This window comes from Helianthus annuus, chromosome 5 (assembly GCF_002127325.2).
Source record: "Helianthus annuus cultivar XRQ/B chromosome 5, HanXRQr2.0-SUNRISE, whole genome shotgun sequence".
In the NCBI taxonomy this organism is placed as follows: domain Eukaryota; kingdom Viridiplantae; phylum Streptophyta; class Magnoliopsida; order Asterales; family Asteraceae; genus Helianthus; species Helianthus annuus.
Genome location: NC_035437.2, coordinates 43,011,471 through 43,034,659, shown reverse-complemented (window position 1 = coordinate 43,034,659; position 23,189 = coordinate 43,011,471). Strand labels below are relative to the sequence as shown.

At 38.5% G+C, this 23,189-nt stretch overlaps 1 protein-coding gene across 1 annotated transcript; it reads left to right on the top strand.

Annotated features, from left to right (window-relative positions):
* Positions 1-1,064: 1,064 nt before the first annotated feature.
* Positions 1,065-21,527, top strand: LOC110942624. Its single transcript, XM_022184399.1, has 5 exons — positions 1,065-1,207; positions 1,749-1,802; positions 3,077-4,208; positions 21,010-21,063; positions 21,369-21,527. The coding sequence occupies exons 3-5, from the start codon at positions 3,077-3,079 to the stop codon at positions 21,383-21,385; spliced, it is 1,203 nt and encodes a 400-aa protein (XP_022040091.1). The 5' UTR covers positions 1,065-1,207; positions 1,749-1,802; the 3' UTR covers positions 21,386-21,527.
* Positions 21,528-23,189: the final 1,662 nt, after the last annotated feature.

The window sequence follows — 23,189 nt, the reverse complement described above, 5'->3', positions numbered from 1 at the left end:
TTTTCTCGTGATATATTGTATAGTATTTCCATTAGGTTTATTATTCGTAGCATCAATGTTGTTTATCTATGCCTTAAAGATCTCTACTAAATAATAACAAAACACAAAGAAGAAAATATCAATCATAAACATAAACATAGTAATTCAACAGTAAAACCGAACACACGAATAAGAATATATCAATTATACATGTAGTAATTTAAGAGTAAAAATCCGTCGGTTAACTACCATGGCAATTTGGCCAACAAAGTTTATTATGTTTATTATTTCATTTTTTTCTGAGTTTTCAAGCTAGTAGCATCAATGTGGTCATTATATATCATATGCCTTACACATCTCAATTAAATAATAATTTAACATTAACCTTATCAATTTCTTTCGGAAGTTTTAGTTACCAATAATCATAATATACCAAAATTACAAAAGATAAGTAACATATTTAACAAGTAATTTTGTGTTTGAGAAGCCGGTTCCTGAATGCCGATAGTTGGTTGAAGATTGATACGGATATGAATGATGGAACATTGAGTTAACGTACGGGTTGGAACGATGGAACTTCAATTGAACAATAAAAATTGGAAAGTCGCTTTGGAGTTTCGTACAATAGGTTATAATGGGGAGTTTAAAACTCAAATTGAATATGGGTGTAAACTAATTCATCGGTATGCACCGGTAATACCGAATTTTTCAGTGGTTTGATAACTGAACCAGTACCCTAATTAAACCGGGCTCTGTTGTACTGGTTATGTCTCCACTAGACAGTACAACCGGCAATACCTGTCAGTTTGAACCGATTATCAATACATTGAGTTTTAGAGTAAACATAAGCTCAATATGATACAACAACTGTAACACCCCAAAATATGCAATTTATTTATGTTATTTGAAATGTCTAGACATGTTATATTTAACCTAGTTAAGTAGTTATACTAGTAATTGATTTGAAGGAAGGTTAAATGATAAATGAGCAAGTTAAATAAATAGGGGGACTAAACTTGTTAAAAGATGGAAGTTTTATGATTACTAGTAAATAAGAATTAATGAAAAACTAAAACACACATACGTGTGTTCACTGGAAATCGATCAAGAAGGGGAAAGCAAGGGGGAAACCCTAAATTCTGCAAATTAGCTAAATTGAAAAGGAAATCAAGGCCAAATCACATGCATGAACTCGAAACCTTAACTATCTAAGCTAGTACAACAAGCGGTAAGTCGAATTTTCTGTTTTGGATGAATTGTAGAAAGTGGGTTTTGACCCAATCATGAAATTATGTGGAAATTATGTACAAGTAAGAGTTAGGGTTTCATAATGATTCGAAAATTCTGCTTGAATTCTGAATGATTGAATGATTTAAGTGTATTACCCAATTGTTGTGAAGAAATCATAAACCCAATGTTTTGCATGTAAGCTATTAGATGAAAATTTATACATGATCTTGCATAGAGATAGAAGAATTAGTTAAGATGGTGTAGGATGAAAGAAAGTTATGAACTTGATTGATTCTTGTTAGTTTAGAAGGTGAATAAGTAGGGTTATGTAATAAATACTTGTACTTTGTGCTTTGTTGATAATGTGCACATCAAGTGTTTGACAAAATGCCTCAATGAAAATGCTAGTCATATAAGCCATAAACTTTGTGTGAATTGAACATGTTTATGAAGCATGAGTAAATTGTATGATGTTTTATCGATTGATATGTGTAAATGAGCATGAAACATGAATTAAAAGAATGAATGGTTATATGTAGGCGTTAAGGAAGAAAGTTCGAGTCAAGTGAAGCAACAAGGGGATCAAGACCGAGGTACGCTTCTTGTACAAATTTTTGGTTTCATTATAGATATGTGTTTATCAATAATGTGTTAATTCGAATCAAATATGGAGAAGGATGTATGTATAGACCCTTCTCTTGAAAGGGTCGAATGATGTTATTGTAAGTTTAGAAGGAATGGTATGAAGTTCCGTTGGAACATATTACCGTGCAAGGATGAAAGAATGTAGCAAAGCACAAGTTGTGAATGTCACATTTGTTTCTAGCCCGTAAGTTAGATTCTTGGGTTAAAGAAAGTAATTTTGTTCTAATGAGTTTTTGATGTTGTGGTCATGTAGGTAAATCTCATGTCTAGCTATCAAGCTCCGCCCGGTTCGAACACGCCTCAAGCCCGTCAAGCGTTCCGCATTTTGTAAAAGTCAATGTTTAGTACTTTGTCACTTATGTTTTCGTCTAGTAGTTAAACCTAGATTTTATTATGTTTGTCTTTTGGAAAACTTGTCGTAAGTACGTACATAAACTTAATGGTTTTGCAAGTAAAACATGGTATGTTTTGACGTGTATGTGTGTCTTTTGAATGATTTTGGGTTATGTAAAACAGGGGACCGCTCGTTTTTCAAACGGGTCATGCCCAAATTTCGTTAGAAAAGTACGTTGTTATTTAATAATTTAAAAAGAAAATTTATGGACGTTACAAGTTGGTATCAGAGCGTAGGTTTGAGGGATTCAAGCATCAAATGCTTGAACTCAAACCAGAAGCTCATGTGAAGTGTGTGTTCGATCCGCGGCGCGAAGCAAGTAAGTACCTTTAAAGTTGATTTTGCATTATGAATGAGTTAGTTAGGGAATGATAGGAAAATCATTATGGGATGATGTGTAAAAGTTTGGGATGAAACTGACTGGTACGGGTTAAAACGGGTTGGAAAGATGGCTGCAAAATGAGAAATTTATCATAGTATGCTGGGCGTCACGGTAAGCTACGGTGGCTACCGTAGCTTATGGTAGACACTGGGACAAAACTCCTCTGCCGTAAAGCAGTAGCTTTGCACCGTAAGAAAAATAATGCCACCGTAAGTTACGGTGACACCGTAACTTACGGTGGAGACTATTTTCAGCCTATATCAATTGTGATGATTTGTTTAATGTTTTCTATCATACGTGAAGTATTGTAAGCGTTATAAGAAGACTCTAAAGAATGATAGTATGCATGAATGTTAACTTTCAAAGGAAGTTATGTACTATTAGAATGATTATATGATGGAAAGGATGATTGAATGTTTGAAATAAGGAATGATGCTTATGTGTAGATGACGGATACGAATGAGGATGAAGCGACACGACAAGAACAGCTGAAAACTATGATCTCGGAAGAGATTGGAAGGGCAATGCAAGCAAGTATTCCCCATTTAGCCCAAGAAGTAGAGGGTCATGTGTTGGAAGTGGTAGAATCAATGATGGCGAGTAAGATGGACGAGTTGAAGGGAATGATTAGTGAAGTGCAAGGAAGGAAAGGAACTCGCAAATGCACATACAAAGAATTTATGGCGTGCAACCCGTTACCATTCAAAGGAGAAATTGATCATATAGCATGTCAAAGGTGGATTGCAAGTACGGAAGCGGTGTTCATAAGGAGTCATTGTGAAAAGGAGGATCAAGTGATGTTCGCCACCGGTTTGCTACAACTCCGAGCTAAGGATTGGTGGGATGTTTATAGTAAAGAGCTTGGGGAAGAAAAAGTTCAAGTCTTGACATGGCAAGAGTTCAAGGAACCTTTCCTGAAGTACCACTGTCCGCAATCTGCCATTGACAAGATCCAAGAAGATTTCTTACATCTTCGTCAGAAAGATGAAACCATTGATGAAATCACCAACGTTTTCCTTGACAAGCTGAAGTTCTGTAAAGATATAGCAGGAACGGAAAGAATGAAGATAAACCGTTATTACGGTATGTTGAAGGCTGAATATCGGGAGTTCATAATTCCCGCTAAATGTGAAAATTTGAATGAGCTCGTTGACTTGGCCCGAGATAGGGAGATTGAAATAAGAAGACAGGCAGAAAGAGGTGAAAAGAGAGTATCTGAGAATGTTTCCAGCTCGAGCCCTTCAAAGAAACCAAAATTTCAAGATCAAAGCAAGAAGGATAAGGCGAAGGGTAGTATTCCGAAATGCAAAACGTGCGGAAAGTTACACACGGGGGAGTGTTTGAAAGGGAAGAAGGGTTGTTACAATTGTGGTCAAGAGGGACACCCATACTATAGGTGTCCAAATCCTTCCAGAACGTGTTACAACTGTTTCCAACCGGGTCATATTAAGGCTGAGTGTCCCAAGCTTCAACAGAAAACCGATAAGGAAGCAAGAAAGGAGGAAGCCCCAAGAGCTAAGGGGAGGATGTTTCAGATCACAACCGAAGAAGCGAAGGACCACCCGAATGTTGTATCAGGTATATTCTCATTGAACTCGATGCCTACGTACGTGTTATTTGATACTGGTGCCATTAGATCGTTTGTATCCAGTGAACTAGTGTCACACCCCTCTTTTAGAATCGAAAGAATGCATGTACCATTAGAAGTAGAGATAGCCGATAGTAAGAGTTATTTGTTGCACGAAGTTTGTAGAAATTGTGAAATAATCATTGAAGACGAGAAGTTTTCCATTGACCTTATTCCCATGATATTGGGGGAATTTAAGGTTATAGTTGGCATGGATTGGCTAGCTAAACATCAGGCCGAAATTCAATGTGAGAAGAAGGTGATTCATGTGTTAACATCGGGAGGAAAACGAGTAAGCATACAAGGGGAAAGGAATATCAATTTGAAGCTTTGTTCTATAGTCCAAGTATACAAGTACGTACGAAATGGAAGCAAGGCATTTCTAACTTATGTGGTGGATACTAAGCAGAATACCCCTAATATAGAAGAGGTTGAAGTCGTGAACGAGTTTCTCGATGTTTTTCCGAAAGATTTGCCGGGGCTTCCGCCGGAACGTGAAGTAGATTTTAAGATTAAATTGTATCCCGATGCCAAACCTGTAGCCAAGGCTCCTTATAGGTTGGCCCCAACTGAAATGCGGGAGTTAATGGTACAAATACAAGAATTGCTCGACAAGGGATTTATACGCCCGAGTGTGTTGCCATGGGGAGCGCCTGTACTTTTTGTCAAAAAGAAAGATGGTTCGATGAGCATGTGCATCGATTACCGAGAGTTGAACAAGCTGACGGTGAAAAACCGATACCCATTGCCCCGAATCGATGATCTCTTCGATCAGTTACAAGGGGCAAGTTGGTTTTCAAAAATAGATTTGCGGTCTGGGTACCATCAGTTAAGAGTGCGAGATGAGGATGTGGCGAAAACGGCTTTTAGAACGCGATACGGGCATTACGAGTTCTTAGTAATGTCCTTTGGATTAACGAACGCGCCTGCCGCGTTCATGGATCTTATGAATCGAGTTTGTCGGCCCATGTTAGACAAATTCGTTATAGTTTTTATCGATGACATCCTGGTTTATTCCCGAAGTAAAACCGAACATACATGCAATTTACGTGAAGTTCTTGAAGTACTTCGCAAGGAGAAATTGTACGCGAAATTCTCCAAGTGTACTTTTTGGCTTAGAGAGGTACAATTTCTCGGTCATGTGATTAATGCGGATGGTATCTTAGTAGACCCGTCAAAGGTGGAAGCCGTTATGAAATGGGTACCCCCCAAGAACCCAAGTGAAGTAAGAAGCTTTTTGGGTTTAGAAGGCTATTATAGGAGGTTTATCCAAGACTTTTCTAAATTGGCCTTGCCGTTGACCAAGTTAACCAAGAAGGATGAGAAGTTTTCATGGGGTGCAGATCAAGAGAGGGCGTTTCAAACCTTGAAAGAAAAGCTGTCTAGTTCCCCGGTACTAACCTTACCTGATGGAACGGAAGACTTGGTGGTGTTTACGGATGCGTCACACCAATGGTTGGGATGTGTTTTGAGTCAAAGGGGTAGAGTCATTGCCTATGCTTCTAGGCAATTGAAGACACACGAAAGTAATTATCCAACCCATGATTTGGAGTTAGCTGCAGTAGTGTTTGCTTTGAAGATATGGAGGCACTATCTATACGGTACGAAAAGTGCTATTTATTCTGACCACAAAAGCCTTAAATACTTTTTCGAGCAAAGGGAATTAAATATGAGGCAACGAAGGTGGTTTGAACTTCTTAAAGATTATGATTGTGAGATCCTTTATCATCCGGGTAAAGCTAACGTAGTAGCCGATGCCCTGAGACGAAAGGATTACCCGCCTCCAATCCAAGTAAAGTCCATGAAGATGGTAATTACACCTCGATTTCTCGAAATGGTTAAAGAAGCCCAAATCAAGTCACTAAGCGGAATGGATTCTAAAAAGGAAAGAACAAAGGGGTTTGTGGATAAATTCGAAGAAAGATCCGATGGAATTAAAACCATGTATGGTCGTATTTGGATACCTCGGTTTAGCGAAGCAAAGGGTGTATTACTCGAAGAAGCTCACAAATCCCGATTCTCGGTTCATCCTGGAGCTACAAAAATGTATTTGGACTTGAAGAAAAGTTATTGGTGGCCCGGTATGAAACGTGATATCGTCAAGTATGTTGCAAAATGTTTGACGTGTTTGCAAGTGAAGGCAGAACATCAGAAACCATACGGGAGGTTGCAACCGTTAGAGATTCCGATATGGAAATGGGAAGAATTGACGATGGACCTAGTGACCAAGCTTCCTAAGACAAGGAAAGGTCACGATGCTATATGGGTGATCGTGGACCGCCTCACCAAGAGCGCACACTTCTTACCCATTCGGGAAGCTTTCTCTTCTGAAAAGATGGCGGAGATCTATGTTAACGAGATAATATCACGACACGGGGTTCCTGTATCTATTGTGTCGGATCGAGATACCCGATTCACATCTCGATATTGGCAAGGTTTTCATGAAAGTATGGGTACAAAATTACATTTCAGTACCGCCTACCACCCCCAAACGGATGGTCAATCTGAGCGAACCATTCAAACACTCATCGACATGCTGCGAGCATGTGTGATAGATTTCGGGGGAAGCTGGGATGACCACTTGCCATTGGTGGAATTTTCATACAACAATAGCTACCATAACGGCATTCGAACGGCACCGTATGAATTGTTGTATGGAAGGAAGTGTAGAACTCCAATTTGTTGGGAAGAGGTGGGGCAGAGAGAAATTGCACCCAATGAGGTAGTAGCTAAAACTAACGAAAAGATCGATCTTGTGCGAGCCCGTTTAAAAGCAGCTCAAGATCGACAAAAGGCCTATGCAGATCAAAGGAGGCGACCTATCGAATTTCAAATAGGTGATTATGTGTTATTAAAGGTTTCCCCATGGAAAGGTATAATCCGTTTCCGTAAGCGAGGAAAGCTAGGTCCCCGCTACATAGGACCATTCAAGATTTTAGCCCGGGTTGGGAAAGTAGCATATCGGTTAGAATTACCGCCAACTTTAGATGGAATACATGACACATTTCACGTGTCACAATTGAGAAAGTGTTTAGCGGATGAGACGGCATATGTGCCCCTTGACGATATTGTATTGGATGAAAAATTGAATTATATTGAGAGACCGATAGCTATCAAGGATTCCAAGGTAACGCACCTTCGGAACAAAACTATAAAGCAAGTCTTGGTGCAATGGCAACATCGGAAAGGATCAGACCTTACATGGGAGTTAGAAGATGAAATGAGGAAGCTCTACCCGACATTATTTGGTACGTATTAAGGTTTCGGGGACGAAACCTCTTTTAAGGGGGGTAGACTTGTAACACCCCAAAATATGCAATTTATTTATGTTATTTGAAATGTCTAGACATGTTATATTTAACCTAGTTAAGTAGTTATACTAGTAATTGATTTGAAGGAAGGTTAAATGATAAATGAGCAAATTAAATAAATAGGGGGACTAAACTTGTTAAAAGATGGAAGTTTTATGATTACTAGTAAATAAGAATTAATGAAAAACTAAAACACACATACGTGTGTTCACTGGAAATCGATCAAGAAGGGGAAAGCAAGGGGGAAACCCTAAATTCTGCAAATTAGCTAAATTGAAAAGGAAACCAAGGCCAAATCACATGCATGAACTCGAAACCTTAACTATCTAAGCTAGTACAACAAGCGGTAAGTCGAATTTTGTCACACCCTGACTTTTGCGGAAGCGTGATTATGGGGTGACTTACTTGTTATCATTGCATTCAACCATATCAAACAATCTATATGATAATACCAAAGATTTGTCATCCATAAAATGAGTTTAAAACATAACAACATTGTCTAAAACGTAGACTTCAAAATTTAAGTTTTACAAACCGTATGAATTGTGTAAAAGTTCGCTAAGGACTCATCAAAAGATAATAGTTGTAATCCAAGTTTGGAAGACGTGTCTCGTCCAGGATTAAGACACACTGGCCAAACCCAAAAACCATGGATGACATCTTTATACTTAACATGACTTGAAATTCCAACGCCCGCCAGATCCATACTTAATTTCCTGAAATACATGTAGTTTGGAAAACATCAACAAAAGTTGAGCGAGTTCATGTGTATGTGAGTCTGTATAAATCATTAATGTGTGTCTGTATAGATTGTGAAATATGTCTGTAAAAATGTATGTCCTTGGTATGTAGCAATAAGGAAAAACAGATCAATTAATGTGTAGCTAATACATTAATAAGTGACATGGTCTAGGAAGCACTCAAACCTGTAACGCGTATTTCATACCGGTCCTTCCGGCGGAACGACATAGTCACCACATGCAGCCACACGCTGGCCCATGTGTGGGGCTCGCAACACCCAATAGATCTATCACTCATGCCTCTCGGTCCTTATACAAGGATTAATGGTCTTACGATAATAGCCTATCCATTCACGTGATCTAACAGTAAGTTCCTTAGCTAATCATACCATGTATAAAAATGTCTGTAAATGTCTGTAAATGTCTGTAAAAGTCTGTAAATGTCTGTAAATGTCTGTAAAAGTCTGTAAATGTCTGTAATAATTGTAACATGTATTTCACCCCCGAAGTATAAAACTGAAAACGGTTAAGAGAAAAGGGGGACATGAACTCACAGTATTGCGTCTTCGGTACTCGTAACCCAAATCTCCTCAGCAAACACGACTACCTACAATAGTCTAACGTCTATTAGACGAACGGGCCGTGCCTTGGCTTAGAGTTTAGTGTTTTGAATTACGTTACTTTGGTATTATGTTGTTAAAATAATAATAATTATTTTAACTTTATTAGAAAAATAGTTAGACAACTATTTCGTATTTATTTTCTCGAATGTTTTACTAAGTGTTCGGATTCTCGGAAAATTTCGGCAGAGTCTCCTCTGTAAATAGAGGTGTCCATGCTTAAATAGCATATCATTTTCTTTTTTATATATCCAATAGTTCATTTTCAATCATCAAACCGACATATCGTCAAACAAAACGTTACTTACTTTATTTCAGCTTTATTACTCAAAACCAGACTGTTTTCGAGGATTTTTATAAAATAGTTAACCTTTTCTAAAAATTACCAAATTTTCACAGAATGTCATACATGTTCCAGAGTTTATTGTGTAAAAATATCAAAGTCCAATTCGTTACCCATATTTTATAGAAAATCATTTTCTCGACTGCAATCAGATTTGTTACCTTCTGATCGCAGTTTACGGTAATATTCACTAAAAATCAACCGTAAGTCCGTTTGACGAAATTCCAGTTGGAGGGTCGTCCTGACAATGGTGTCTATCTACTGTAAAAATTTCATGAGTTGATTTTACTCAGGTTTTAAGTTGTGACTCTGAAAATAACCTACTTTTTCTGCAGTAAAAATGCAGCTTGAGCTGCTGTCCAAAAATAACCTTTTAAAAATAGTAAACGGTCTCGAAAAATTATGATTCCAGCGCCATTTGTTTAGTTATTCCAAAATACTCATTTTAGGCTTTAGAAATTCCGTTTTTCGTTTTAAAATGATCCCGTTACAGCCTGTTGAAGTTGGCTGGAAATCCAACTCAGCAAGCTGTTTAAGCTTTTGTGTGTGATGAACATTCAACAATCGAACAAGAATCAAAGTGGAACAAGAGTATGAATGGACTTACTACTAGCACAAGGCTAGGGTTGAAATCTTAGGATGAGATGATAAAGAATGATGGTGAGAAAAGCTTGAACAAGGCTTCTTGAGAGCACTCCAACTTCTCACTTCTATGGAGGATCTTTACCACTTGAATGTGAGCTTGATGGAGAAGAAATGGAGGTTTGATGTATGGTAGTGATGGAATTCAGTTGTGGAGAGAGGGGGGGGGGTATGAACCGAAAATTAAGAGAGAGAAGGGAGGAGATTGGTTGCAATCTTTGTGATGATGGAGAATCCTTGGAAATGTGCACTAATAGGGGTTAGGGTAATCATACCCATCCTATTGGCCAATGGAAGTGAGATTTGCCTTACACAAGATCTAAACAAAATATTCTCTAATTATGTGGGCAGATTTTCGGTTATGGGGGGGGGTAATGTGTAAATCTTGTTAATTAGAAGGTAGTAGGTTAGAAGGTTAAGGGTATTTACAAGTATAGTGGGTGTATGTCATGTTTACATGGTGTATAGGGATTTTTGTGACCATGATTAATTTAAAATAATAAAATAATATTTCTAACAATATTTTCATGTCCCGGGTAATGTCTGGTTGTTCGGTTTCGCATCGTTCCGTTAAAGCGTTTAATTGACCCGTAAAGCGTCTTTTGTGCATCTTTTTGTAACGAATTTAATTCCAACACTTAGGAAAGTGTCCAGGACCATTTAGTCAATACTCTGTATAATATGAGTGTGCTAAAAGCTGAATTGTTACTGAAAATGCGGAATTCTGTAATTAAATTGCGTTTTAGGCACTTTCCGGCACTCAAACTATCACCTAGTGACATAGTCTTATGGTCCTCACTTCCCTACACTCCATATTGGTGTAGTGTTTTATCCCTGGCCCATACTGGCCTAAAAATAGTGTCTGTCTATGTGCTGGCATTGTCAGCATGTGTCTGAGTTATTCGCTCACTGTACTAACTGTGCTTTGTGCATCAGGTTGTCACTAAGAGTCTGTATGAAATAATTGAAGTGACTGTATGTAAGAATGCACATGTATGTTTGTAATCTAAATCAGTAAGCAGTTTAAAGTGTCAGTTGTAATCAAGCACAGTCATTAAGCTCATAATTAAAATTAATTAATTGTACGGATGCATGCAAAATTGACGGTTGTCACATTCTCCCCCCGTTAAGAAAATTTCGTCCTCGAAATTTGTACTACCTTAACTCCTTAGGGTTTCATTATGTATGTATGCATATGAATAGTACCGAGGTAGATAATCACCAAATCGAATCAAACCCTATTCACATCAAGTGAGTCCAAGAATATATATAATATCACGAATTAAAAGGTATGTGCTTTTAGCATTTGGCGTCGAAGGTACAAGACGTATCGACGCATACTCTAGTGTAATCCAGTTAACAGGGGTTTCACAAAAGAGGAGTTTTGTCTAATAGGATTCTCAAATGATTGGTTATAGTATGCAAATTTTCACAAACCATAGCATCCGCTACATGAACTCAAAATCAACAACTTGGAGATGAAAATGACCTGTCAGCTTTCGAATGAGTAAATGATAAGAATTTGTGTGCTGACATTCTCGAATTGCGAAAATACACTGAATGAAATACAAGTGAATCTGGTGTATCATTGTCTTGATTCGTAGTTGCATCAGGAATGTTTAAATGACTTAGTTCAAACAAAAGTATATGTAGTTTTGTGTAAAACGATCGACCATGATTAGCACAAGCTGCAAGTTTGCAATGACACCACAAGGTGTTGAAATGACGAGAGATAATAATGGTGACTGAACAAGTTCATCGTGCCTGAAATCAAATGAAAGTGTACAAAGACAACCTGAAGGTTTGATTTACACAATGTCGTAAAGTTTCCAGTTGAACAAAGAATATCAAAGAGCCACTGTTTTTGATCGAAGGTGAAAAAAAATATTAAATACCACAAGGTATTCGATTTGTCAATGAAAGTATCGTCAGGAGGTACATTGGGCTTATGAAATGAATCTATGTACCATTGCCTTAACACACAACTGTGTTGAGACTGCTTTAATCATGATAAACAAAACGGATTTAGTGCAAGTTAATAAATAATCAAATCCGTGTATGAGGTGCGTAATCCAATTAGCACAAGCTTCAATTTTGTGAAAATATCACCTCAAGGTGTCGAAGTCAATCAAACGATTTAGTGGAGTCATAGATCAACCGAATCTACTACGACTCGTAATGAAAGAGTCTTTGCAAAAATGTTTGAATATGATGCTCTCAATACATCATATGACGTCTTAAACCAAATATGCGAAATGGAGAAGTTCAAGCAATTGAACTTATTTTTAGCGTAACCCGACAATAAACGTATGTATCAACAAGGGAAATCTCAGCATGGTTAATGTATCTTGAAACAAAAGAAGTTTTCGAGAAGGTGTGTTGACCTGATAGCAAAGAGTCAACCGTTACAATAATGTAGGCCATTCGAATCACAAACCAGTAGTTAGATTTAGCAACATAATATTCGAATTTCAAAGAAGCGTTCGAAATGAAACCGCACGCGTAGCAAAAGGTGCATGCGTAATATGTGAGTTTTCAAGTAATGACACAAGGAGTATGAGGTAATGACCAAATATCGAAGCAAATGTGTGTTCGCTCTCAGCGAAGAAAATCAAAGCGATACAACTACTTTAAGGGGAGTAGAGATGCAAACATCTACTCGGCTAGAAGCAAAAATGAAGATTTAAACGAAAGAATTTTCAAGTACTTTCTATTCTGTTAACTGAAATGGCATATATGTCAGGTTAGTGGTGTTCGATTGAGTTAATAGATATGGTGTCTAAGTAACAACCTTTACACGTTTGGACCTGGGTTCCCAAGGGTCCTAATCATATGTTTTCTAGATCCTCAAGGTTTCATATTCTGTGTAACTCGGTTTTGTGCATTATGTTGGAAACACCATCTTGTGTGCGTCTAAAGACAAGTTATCGTCCCACGATTTCCCCGGTATACTTTCTCCCTGAATTCATCGCTAACGACACTCGATCGTCAAACAGTCATGTAATAGTAGTTGGATCCTCACAGTTAGTTAAATACGTAATTCGTTAATCCTTAGCGAGAGTCACCGACTCTCGTGGGTTAGCTCGTTCGGCTCCTAGTAATTGATGCTCATTTGAAAGTCACATCCTTCTTCTTGATGAGCAGAGCTGGATTACCCAAAATGGGAAACTTGGTCTGTTATCTTCCTTCTCTACCAGCTACTGAAGCTACACTGTCGATCCTTGCATGTCTGAAGGTGTAAATTGCCAAGGTGTATTGGCTGCAAGCGCGGATCGATGCAAAATTCGACTTGTCACTGAGTAGATAATTCTGGCAAGTTTTCGGGGATGGCTTCAGGATATTCTTTTATCACAGGGACATCTTCGAGTTTTAGTTCTTCGGCTCCCTTGTCCCCGACATGAGCCATAAAACAACCCATCCTTTTCGTAACATTCTTTGTGCCTTCAAGCGATTTGTAATTTGCAGAGGCGTATCCTGCTTCATGAGTCAAGATCACTTCTTCGTTCGCCATCATGGTGCGGATATCAATCTCCTATTGATCATTTGTCAACCAATCCCTCCAACTACCTTGTTGAAGTCTCCCAATTCATTGGCAGTAGATCAAGTGTAATCTTACGCTTCCCGTGTTCTATCTTGCCGATTCCAGTTACTGTGTTGGCTTCCACTAGCTTCCCCTAAGCTAGTTCTAATGGGTATTGGAATATCTACTTACTCGCTGCTTAAACCAATTATACTCTCGAACTCTTAGAGGTGCGAATCGTAGAATTTGCAACAATATTTGGTAATAAAGATGCATAACATTGAGTAGTATGGGACGTACCGATATCCATGCTTGGATTCCTGGCGTGCTTCTCCGGCTCCGGTGTTAGACATCTTTCCAATGATTTTGCTTAATCTCCCTTGGGCAATCTTTCCTAAAGTGCCTCATATCCCCGCAGGTATAACATCCCTTATCTTTCCTCTTTCCTTTCTTTCCACGCTTCGTCTCACTCCAACACGTTTCCCTGTTGTCCCACTTTGCCACAGCTGTCACACTTCCCATTTTTACATCGCCCGGTATGATGACGTCGGCACCTGTCGCATTTAGGTAGTTTACCCATGTACTCTTTTCTCTTTTCTCTTTTTGACCTTGTTGTTGCTATTCGTCTGAGTACTCTGTTTGAAGTTTGCGAACTTCCTCTTGTTGTCTCCAGATGACTCCACATGAGTCTCCTTCTTCTCCTCAGAGGTTGAAAATTTGTTCATCCTGATTGCTTCTTCAGTCAAGGCCACACTTAGATTGATGGCCTCAGCGATCGTTGCAGGCTTTGATGTCGTCACCATGCTCATGATTTGGGGTGCCAATCCCCAAATGAAACGCTCAATCTTCTTAAACTCTGGGTCTACCATGTAAGGAACGATACGCGACAGAACTTGGAACTTCTCCACATACTCAGCTATTTTTGGACCTTCCATCTTCAAGTTCCAGAACTCAGTTTCCACCTTCTGGCTTTCTGTTCTCGAACAGTACTTTTTATGCATTAGCTCTTTCAGCTCGTCCCATGATAAAGCATACGCAGTAGTCTCGCCCATCGTCTGAACCTGGAGTTTCCACCATGACAAAGCCCCATCTTGGAACAGTCCGGAAATGTACGTGACCTGGTGCTCTGGGGCGCATTTGCTCGCACGCAAAACAGTGTCCGTTTTCTCAATCCAACGCATGAAAGCTACGGCACCCCCAGTGCCATCGAAAAGTAGGGGCTGGCAGCCTAAGAACTGCTTGTAGGTACAGCCGTTGGCTGGGTTATTTCCCGAGGTACCTCCGCTGCGCTCAGAGCGAAGGGCCTCGTATTGAGCGATGACCTGTAAGAGGCGTTCTTGAAATTCCGCCTCTGTAGTCGGCAGAGGGTTGTTGGTATCGGTGTTCCCTGGAGTCGACATCTTCCTAGAAGAATGTTGGTTAGGTCAGGTCTTGTTAAGGACACGAGTACACAAGTCTCTATTTAACGAATAGGACCTCAGAGATATATTACATATATGTATATACGCAGTCGTTGTAACAGTCAATCACGTATCATCACAATTATTGCACAACTTGTAAATAGGAACGTAACAAGTAAGCATGTAGCATTATAGTTATAGCACAAATATACTGATCAACAACGTGCTTAGTGGGAACATAGCGACTGAGTTTTTCATTAGTTATTAGTCATAAGTATTGTCGCATGGTTAAAGATGATTGGGCTTTCGTTATCCTCCGGCCATAATCACTGTGTCTTACATAATGTATCACATCAGGAAGGACACAGGGTCACCCTACCCTTGTCCAACACGTATATTAGTGTATCAAAATTACGTAGTCAGAAGTGGTCTTCAAAAGTCTTCGCAATCCCGGCTTATTATTGGTGTCTTTACCCAAGTGTAATGCAATCCGCATAAATCCAGAAACCAACTATACTGGTGACTGAGGAAGAGGAGGAAAAGAAAGTAAACCATTAACACGCGTGGACTTCCTCCTCGGGCTTGTGTACACGTCGAAGTAATTGTCTGCTCTGCTGCTCGATAGTAAAGAAATGAGTATCAGAATCCTGGGAACGGTGTGATAGCAACGGTCGAGAGCGCAAAAGGAACCTTGATATATGTGGAGGTTCAATGTGTACTGGCAATAGACAGGGTGGAGGGCGTGGTGTGTTACATAAACTTTTCAGGCAATATGCTGTCTTGTGATGTAAATACTTAAATCATGTTTTCAATTATGCAATGTTTTTGCATTTGAAGTTACCAAATGTGGTGTCAGCTCAAGCTCCAACACTCTGCGAATCATATCCTCAAACTGTAGCTCATGTGACAGGTGTACTCATCCTGTGTGTAGCCTCCATAATGTGAGGGATGACAAGGGTCTAAAATCAACATAGTGTAGCATAGGGATCCATCGAAATGACTTGTCCAGCGTTGTAGAGGTGAATGTAGCAAACGGCGCATCTTGTAAAGTTTAGGAAAAATGTTGCTGTAGCAGAAGAATCGTTATGCGGGTGCTGACCTGGAGCGCCTTCCCGGGGTGCGGGTACGTCTTGAAAGAGAGCGGTAGGCATGTCGGTGCAATGGACGTCGGTCTTCATAGGTGCAACATCAGCGGGTGCAGGTGTGGTAGAAATGTCTCAACAAAAGAAGATTAATAGGTACAGGTACTGGGTCTGGTAAGAGGAGTGCAAGGTATGGTAGTCCAAAAGAAATAATATCATGTTTAAACAGGTTCAGCAGGTGCAACATCAAGTTGTCCCACAAAGGTGCAGAAGCTAGCTCAGGGGCAGTCTCCGGGTCATGTAACGGTGTGGTGCCTCGAGCAAGTGATAGTGCAGCAGTCATAACGGCGTCGTCATCCGTGTCAGTAGTAGAAAGTTGCAGTCTGACCATCCATAAGGTTGTAAATGTCACAGACTCAGAGGAGTCTGAAATCGAGTGTATACTAGAATCAGAGGATAGATTGATAAGAGGGATCCCAAAACGTAGAGTTAGTAACAACGTCCTCATCTAACTTTCCATCATCCTGGGTATCAACGGAAGGATCATCAATAAGCAGATTAACGTCGTCATCAAACAATTTGTCAAAGAGGTAGATTCTTGGGGAAAATAATCATGAGCGGCACGGCGTCGAGAATCGGAGTCACGATGTGCGCGTCATCGAAGTGTCCAAATGAGGAGGTGGTCGTGGGCCGAAACAAGGATGACAGGAAGTTTCTTGTCAAGGAAGCCATCGGCAAGGGTAATTCATCACCAGGGTCTGGCAGCGCGGATGGTTGGCAGTCGTCCTCGTTCTTGGTCAACATGTCAGGGTCATTCTCAGTGTCTGAGGTAAATATCTCTGGCGCAGGTACAGTCTCATCATCTGTGGCGGTGGCGGTAGGGTCGTCAATGCTTGACAACTCGCTTTTTGATCAAGGCGACATGTGTATCGATGCATGGTAGTCATAGTATGTATTAAAACAGTTTCCACATATGCACGTTTATCAATAATCAACAATTAAGCATGTATGCGATAGCAATGTAAGCAAGTAACCATCCTAGTCTTCCCTAGACTATCTCACCCAGTCTCTTAGACCGAACTCCCTAGTCTCTCAGACTAACTCCCTGGTCACTAAGACCAACTCCCTGGTCCTAAAACCAACTACCTGGTCTCTAAGACCGAACCTCCTCAATCTCTAAGATTGATCCCCTCAGTCTCTAAGACTGAACCTCCCCAGCCTCTAAGGCTGAACCTCCCTCAATCTCTAAGATTGAATCCCTCAGTCTCTAAGACTGAATTATAAACATATATTTTGGAATGTGTATTTGTGCCTTTTGTTTGTAAAAATGTTTGTTCCCTGGATCTGGGCGTTTTGTGTATGCAATGAAAACATGTTTGTAAAAGCGTTTTCGTGAGAGCCCTATTGATCGTAGTCTAGACTCGAGAATGAATCCTAGTTCGCTACGATCGAAGCTCTGATACCAAGCTGTCACACCCTGACTTTTGCGGAAGCGTGATTATGGGGTGACTTACTTGTTATCATTGCATTCAACCATATCAAACAATCTATATGATAATACCAAAGATTTGTCATCCATAAAATGAGTTTAAAACATAACAACATTGTCTAAAACGTAGACTTCAAAATTTAAGTTTTACAAACCGTATGAATTGTGTAAAAGTTCGCTAAGGACTCATCAAAAGATAATAGTTGTAATCCAAGTTTGGAAGACGTGTCTCGTCCAGGATTAAGACACACTGGCCAAACCCAAAAACCATGGATGACATCTTTATACTTAACATGACTTGAAATTCCAACGCCCGCCAGATCCATACTTAATTTCCTGAAATACATGTAGTTTGGAAAACATCAACAAAAGTTGAGCGAGTTCATGTGTATGTGAGTCTGTATAAATCATTAATGTGTGTCTGTATAGATTGTGAAATATGTCTGTAAAAATGTATGTCCTTGGTATGTAGCAATAAGGAAAAACAGATCAATTAATGTGTAGCTAATACATTAATAAGTGACATGGTCTAGGAAGCACTCAAACCTGTAACGCGTATTTCATACCGGTCCTTCCGGCGGAACGACATAGTCACCACATGCAGCCACACGCTGGCCCATGTGTGGGGCTCGCAACACCCAATAGATCTATCACTCATGCCTCTCGGTCCTTATACAAGGATTAATGGTCTTACGATAATAGCCTATCCATTCACGTGATCTAACAGTAAGTTCCTTAGCTAATCATACCATGTATAAAAATGTCTGTAAATGTCTGTAAAAGTCTGTAAATGTCTGTAAATGTCTGTAAAAGTCTGTAAATGTCTGTAATAATTGTAACATGTATTTCACCCCCGAAGTATAAAACTGAAAACGGTTAAGAGAAAAGGGGGACATGAACTCACAGTATTGCGTCTTCGGTACTCGTAACCCAAATCTCCTCAGCAAACACGACTACCTACAATGGTCTAACGTCTATTAGACGAACGGGCCGTGCCTTGGCTTAGAGTTTAGTGTTTTGAATTACGTTACTTTGGTATTATGTTGTTAAAATAATAATAATTATTTTAACTTTATTAGAAAAATAGTTAGACAACTATTTCGTATTTATTTTCTCGAATGTTTTACTAAGTGTTCGGATTCTCGGAAAATTTCGGCAGAGTCTCCTCTGTAAATAGAGGTGTCCATGCTTAAATAGCATATCATTTTCTTTTTTATATATCCAATAGTTCATTTTCAATCATCAAACCGACATATCGTCAAACAAAACGTTACTTACTTTATTTCAGCTTTATTACTCAAAACCAGACTGTTTTCGAGGATTTTTATAAAATAGTTAACCTTTTCTAAAAATTACCAAATTTTCACAGAATGTCATACATGTTCCAGAGTTTATTGTGTAAAAATATCAAAGTCCAATTCGTTACCCATATTTTATAGAAAATCATTTTCTCGACTGCAATCAGATTTGTTACCTTCTGATCGCAGTTTACGGTAATATTCACTAAAAATCAACCGTAAGTCCGTTTGACGAAATTCCAGTTGGAGGGTCGTCCTGACAATGGTGTCTATCTACTGTAAAAATTTCATGAGTTGATTTTACTCAGGTTTTAAGTTGTGACTCTGAAAATAACATACTTTTTCTGCAGTAAAAATGCAGCTTGAGCTGCTGTCCAAAAATAACCTTTTAAAAATAGTAAACGGTCTCGAAAAATTATGATTCCAGCGCCATTTGTTTAGTTATTCCAAAATACTCATTTTAGGCTTTAGAAATTCCGTTTTTCGTTTCAAAATGATCCCGTTACAGCCTGTTGAAGTTGGCTGGAAATCCAACTCAGCAAGCTGTTTAAGCTTTTGTGTGTGATGAACATTCAACAATCGAACAAGAATCAAAGTGGAACAAGAGTATGAATGGACTTACTACTAGCACAAGGCTAGGGTTGAAATCTTAGGATGAGATGATAAAGAATGATGGTGAGAAAAGCTTGAACAAGGCTTCTTGAGAGCACTCCAACTTCTCACTTCTATGGAGGATCTTTACCACTTGAATGTGAGCTTGATGGAGAAGAAATGGAGGTTTGATGTATGGTAGTGATGGAATTCAGTTGTGGAGAGAGGGGGGGGGGTATGAACCGAAAATTAAGAGAGAGAAGGGAGGAGATTGGTTGCAATCTTTGTGATGATGGGTAATCCTTGGAAATGTGCACTAATAGGGGTTAGGGTAATCATACCCATCCTATTGGCCAATGGAAGTGAGATTTGCCTTACACAAGATCTAAACAAAATATTCTCTAATTATGTGGGCAGATTTTCGGTTATGGGGGGGGGGGTAATGTGTAAATCTTGTTAATTAGAAGGTAGTAGGTTAGAAGGTTAAGGGTATTTACAAGTATAGTGGGTGTATGTCATGTTTACATGGTGTATAGGGATTTTTGTGACCATGATTAATTTAAAATAATAAAATAATATTTCTAACAATATTTTCATGTCCCGGGTAATGTCTGGTTGTTCGGTTTCGCATCGTTCCGTTAAAGCGTTTAATTGACCCGTAAAGCGTCTTTTGTGCATCTTTTTGTAACGAATTTAATTCCAACACTTAGGAAAGTGTCCAGGACCATTTAGTCAATACTCTGTATAATATGAGTGTGCTAAAAGCTGAATTGTTACTGAAAATGCGGAATTCTGTAATTAAATTGCGTTTTAGGCACTTTCCGGCACTCAAACTATCACCTAGTGACATAGTCTTATGGTCCTCACTTCCCTACACTCCATATTGGTGTAGTGTTTTATCCCTGGACCATACTGGCCTAAAAATAGTGTCTGTCTATGTGCTGGCATTGTCAGCATCTGTCTGAGTTATTCGCTCACTGTACTAACTGTGCTTTGTGCATCAGGTTGTCACTAAGAGTCTGTATGAAATAATTGAAGTGACTGTATGTAAGAATGCACATGTATGTTTGTAATCTAAATCAGTAAGCAGTTTAAAGTGTCAGTTGTAATCAAGCACAGTCATTAAGCTCATAATTAAAATTAATTAATTGTACGGATGCATGCAAAATTAACGGTTGTCACAAATTTTCTGTTTTGGATTAATTGTAGAAAGTGGGTTTTGACCCAATCATGAAATTATGTGGAAATTATGTACAAGTAAGAGTTAGGGTTTCATAATGATTCGAAAATTCTGCTTGAATTCTGAATGATTGAATGATTTAAGTGTATTACCCAATTGTTGTGAAGAAATCATAAACCCAATGTTCTGCATGTAAGCTATTAGATGAAAATTTATACATGATCTTGCATAGAGATAGAAGAATTAGTTAAGATGGTGTAGGATGAAAGAAAGTTATGAACTTGATTGATTCTTGTTAGTTTAGAAGGTGAATAAGTAGGGTTATGCAATAAATACTTGTACGTTGTGCTTTGTTGATAATGTGCACATCAAGTGTTTGACAAAATGCCTCAATGAAAATGCTAGTCATATAAGCCATAAACTTTGTGTGAATTGAACATGTTTATGAAGCATGAGTAAATTGTATGATGTTTTATCGATTGATATGTGTAAATGAGGATGAAACATGAATTAAAAGAATGAATGGTTATATGTAGGCGTTAAGGAAGAAAGTTCGAGTCAAGTGAAGCAACAAGGGGATCAAGACCGAGGTACGCTTCTTGTACAAATTTTTGGTTTCATTATAGATATGTGTTTATCAATAATGTGTTAATTCGAATCAAATATGGAGAAGGATGTATGTATAGACCCTTCTCTTGAAAGGGTCGAATGATGTTATTGTAAGTTTAGAAGGAATGGTATGAAGTTCCGTTGGAACATATTACCGTGCAAGGATGAAAGAATGTAGCAAAGAACAAGTTGTGAATGTCACATTTGTTTCTAGCCCGTAAGTTAGATTCTTGGGTTAAAGAAAGTAATTTTGTTCTAATGAGTTTTTGATGTTGTGGTCATGTAGGTAAATCTCATGTCTAGCTATCAAGCTCCGCCCGGTTCGAACACGCCTCAAGCCCGTCAAGCGTTCCGCATTTTGTAAAAGTCAATGTTTAGTACTTTGTCACTTATGTTTTCGTCTAGTAGTTAAACCTAGATTTTATTATGTTTGTCTTTTGGAAAACTTGTCGTAAGTACGTACATAAACTTAATGGTTTTGCAAGTAAAACATGGTATGTTTTGACGTGTATGTGTGTCTTTTGAATGATTTTGGGTTATGTAAAACAGGGGACCGCTCGTTTTTCAAACGGGTCATGCCCAAATTTCGTTAGAAAAGTACGTTGTTATTTAATAATTTAAAAAGAAAATTTATGGACGTTACAACAACAAAAACAAACATACCTGTAATGTGACAACAATTAATCATGTTAATCTGTACATACTAATCAAGCGAGTTTACATTAATTACATGCATTTAGAATTAAGGAAAATTGGAAAATAATAATCCCATCTTTCTGAAATTGGCCGATAATAATCCTAAGTCAGTTATTAGCCAATAATAATCCGACCTCGTCCATTTTTTTTTTGTAAAATAGTCCGCCGTTAAAATAGCTTAACGGAGTTAAGTTTTTTTCCGAATTACAAACCGATGTTTTAGGGCTTTTGATCAGAACAAAGATACGAGTCGATTGATGTAAAACTTACCTCGAAATACTGCCCCCAACCCACGAAAACGGTGCTTCAATTCGGGTGTTTAACTTCCAATTAACAAAATTCAAGCCATTTCGAACACAATTTCGAGGTAAGTTTTACATCAATCGACTCGTATCCTCATTCTGATCAAAGGCCCTAAAACATCGGTTTGTAATTCGGAAAAAAATTTAACTCCGTTAAGCTTATTTTAACGGCGGTCTATTTTACAAAAAAATTGGACGAGGTCGGATTATTATTGGCTCATAACTGAGTTGGGATTATTGTCGGACAATTTCAGAAAGATGGGATTATTATTTTCTAATTTGCCTAGAATTAATCATGATTAATTTAACTCTTTAAAGTCTAGCGAAGCTCATTTCAATACATAGGTTTGCATTTAGTAACCGATAGTGTTTACCATATCATGTAGTTGTAAATACGTATGAAACGAACATTGGTGATCACCCGGTAAATAAACAATTGAAAATTTTCTAATATGCTTAGAACATTAAATTAGTGGCATTATTATGTATTTCCATGCAAAATGATATGAAACCTCTAAATGGATATATTAAGGATAACAAAGTAGTGGTTTTAAAAGATGAAACATAAACATAAAAAGGTGATGGTGATGTGGAAATGTTAGTATGTTTATAAAGAAAAATGGATTGAAGAGTATATAGTGTTTTTGAAAGATGGATACATTGTTGATTTGGTAGGTAACGAGGTACGTTTTTAGACATTTATGAGAATCTGCATATTAGATGCTTTAATGTATGACATTATATTACACATAATGTACTTCCTCGCTGCATTCTAACACACCTTTACCGTTACTAACTTGATTTGAGAAGATGCAAGACCATCCCCAACTTTTTATGGTGTTATTAGACCACATGGTGTGGGCGTGGAAAACAAGTGTGGTTGCCTCTCCATGCCGTGCACACTGGCCCGCCAACGGCGTGGGGCTTGAGGCGGTAAGTTTTCCACCGGCGTGGAGGTATTATGTGGGTTGAAGTGACACGTTTTTATTGGTCGTGGGTTATAGCCATCGTGTGCCAACAGTAAATTTAAAAAAAAAAATACTTTTAAAAATAACTTATACATCTCCTATATAAACAAACTCATTTCATCCATTTTTTTGTAAACTCTC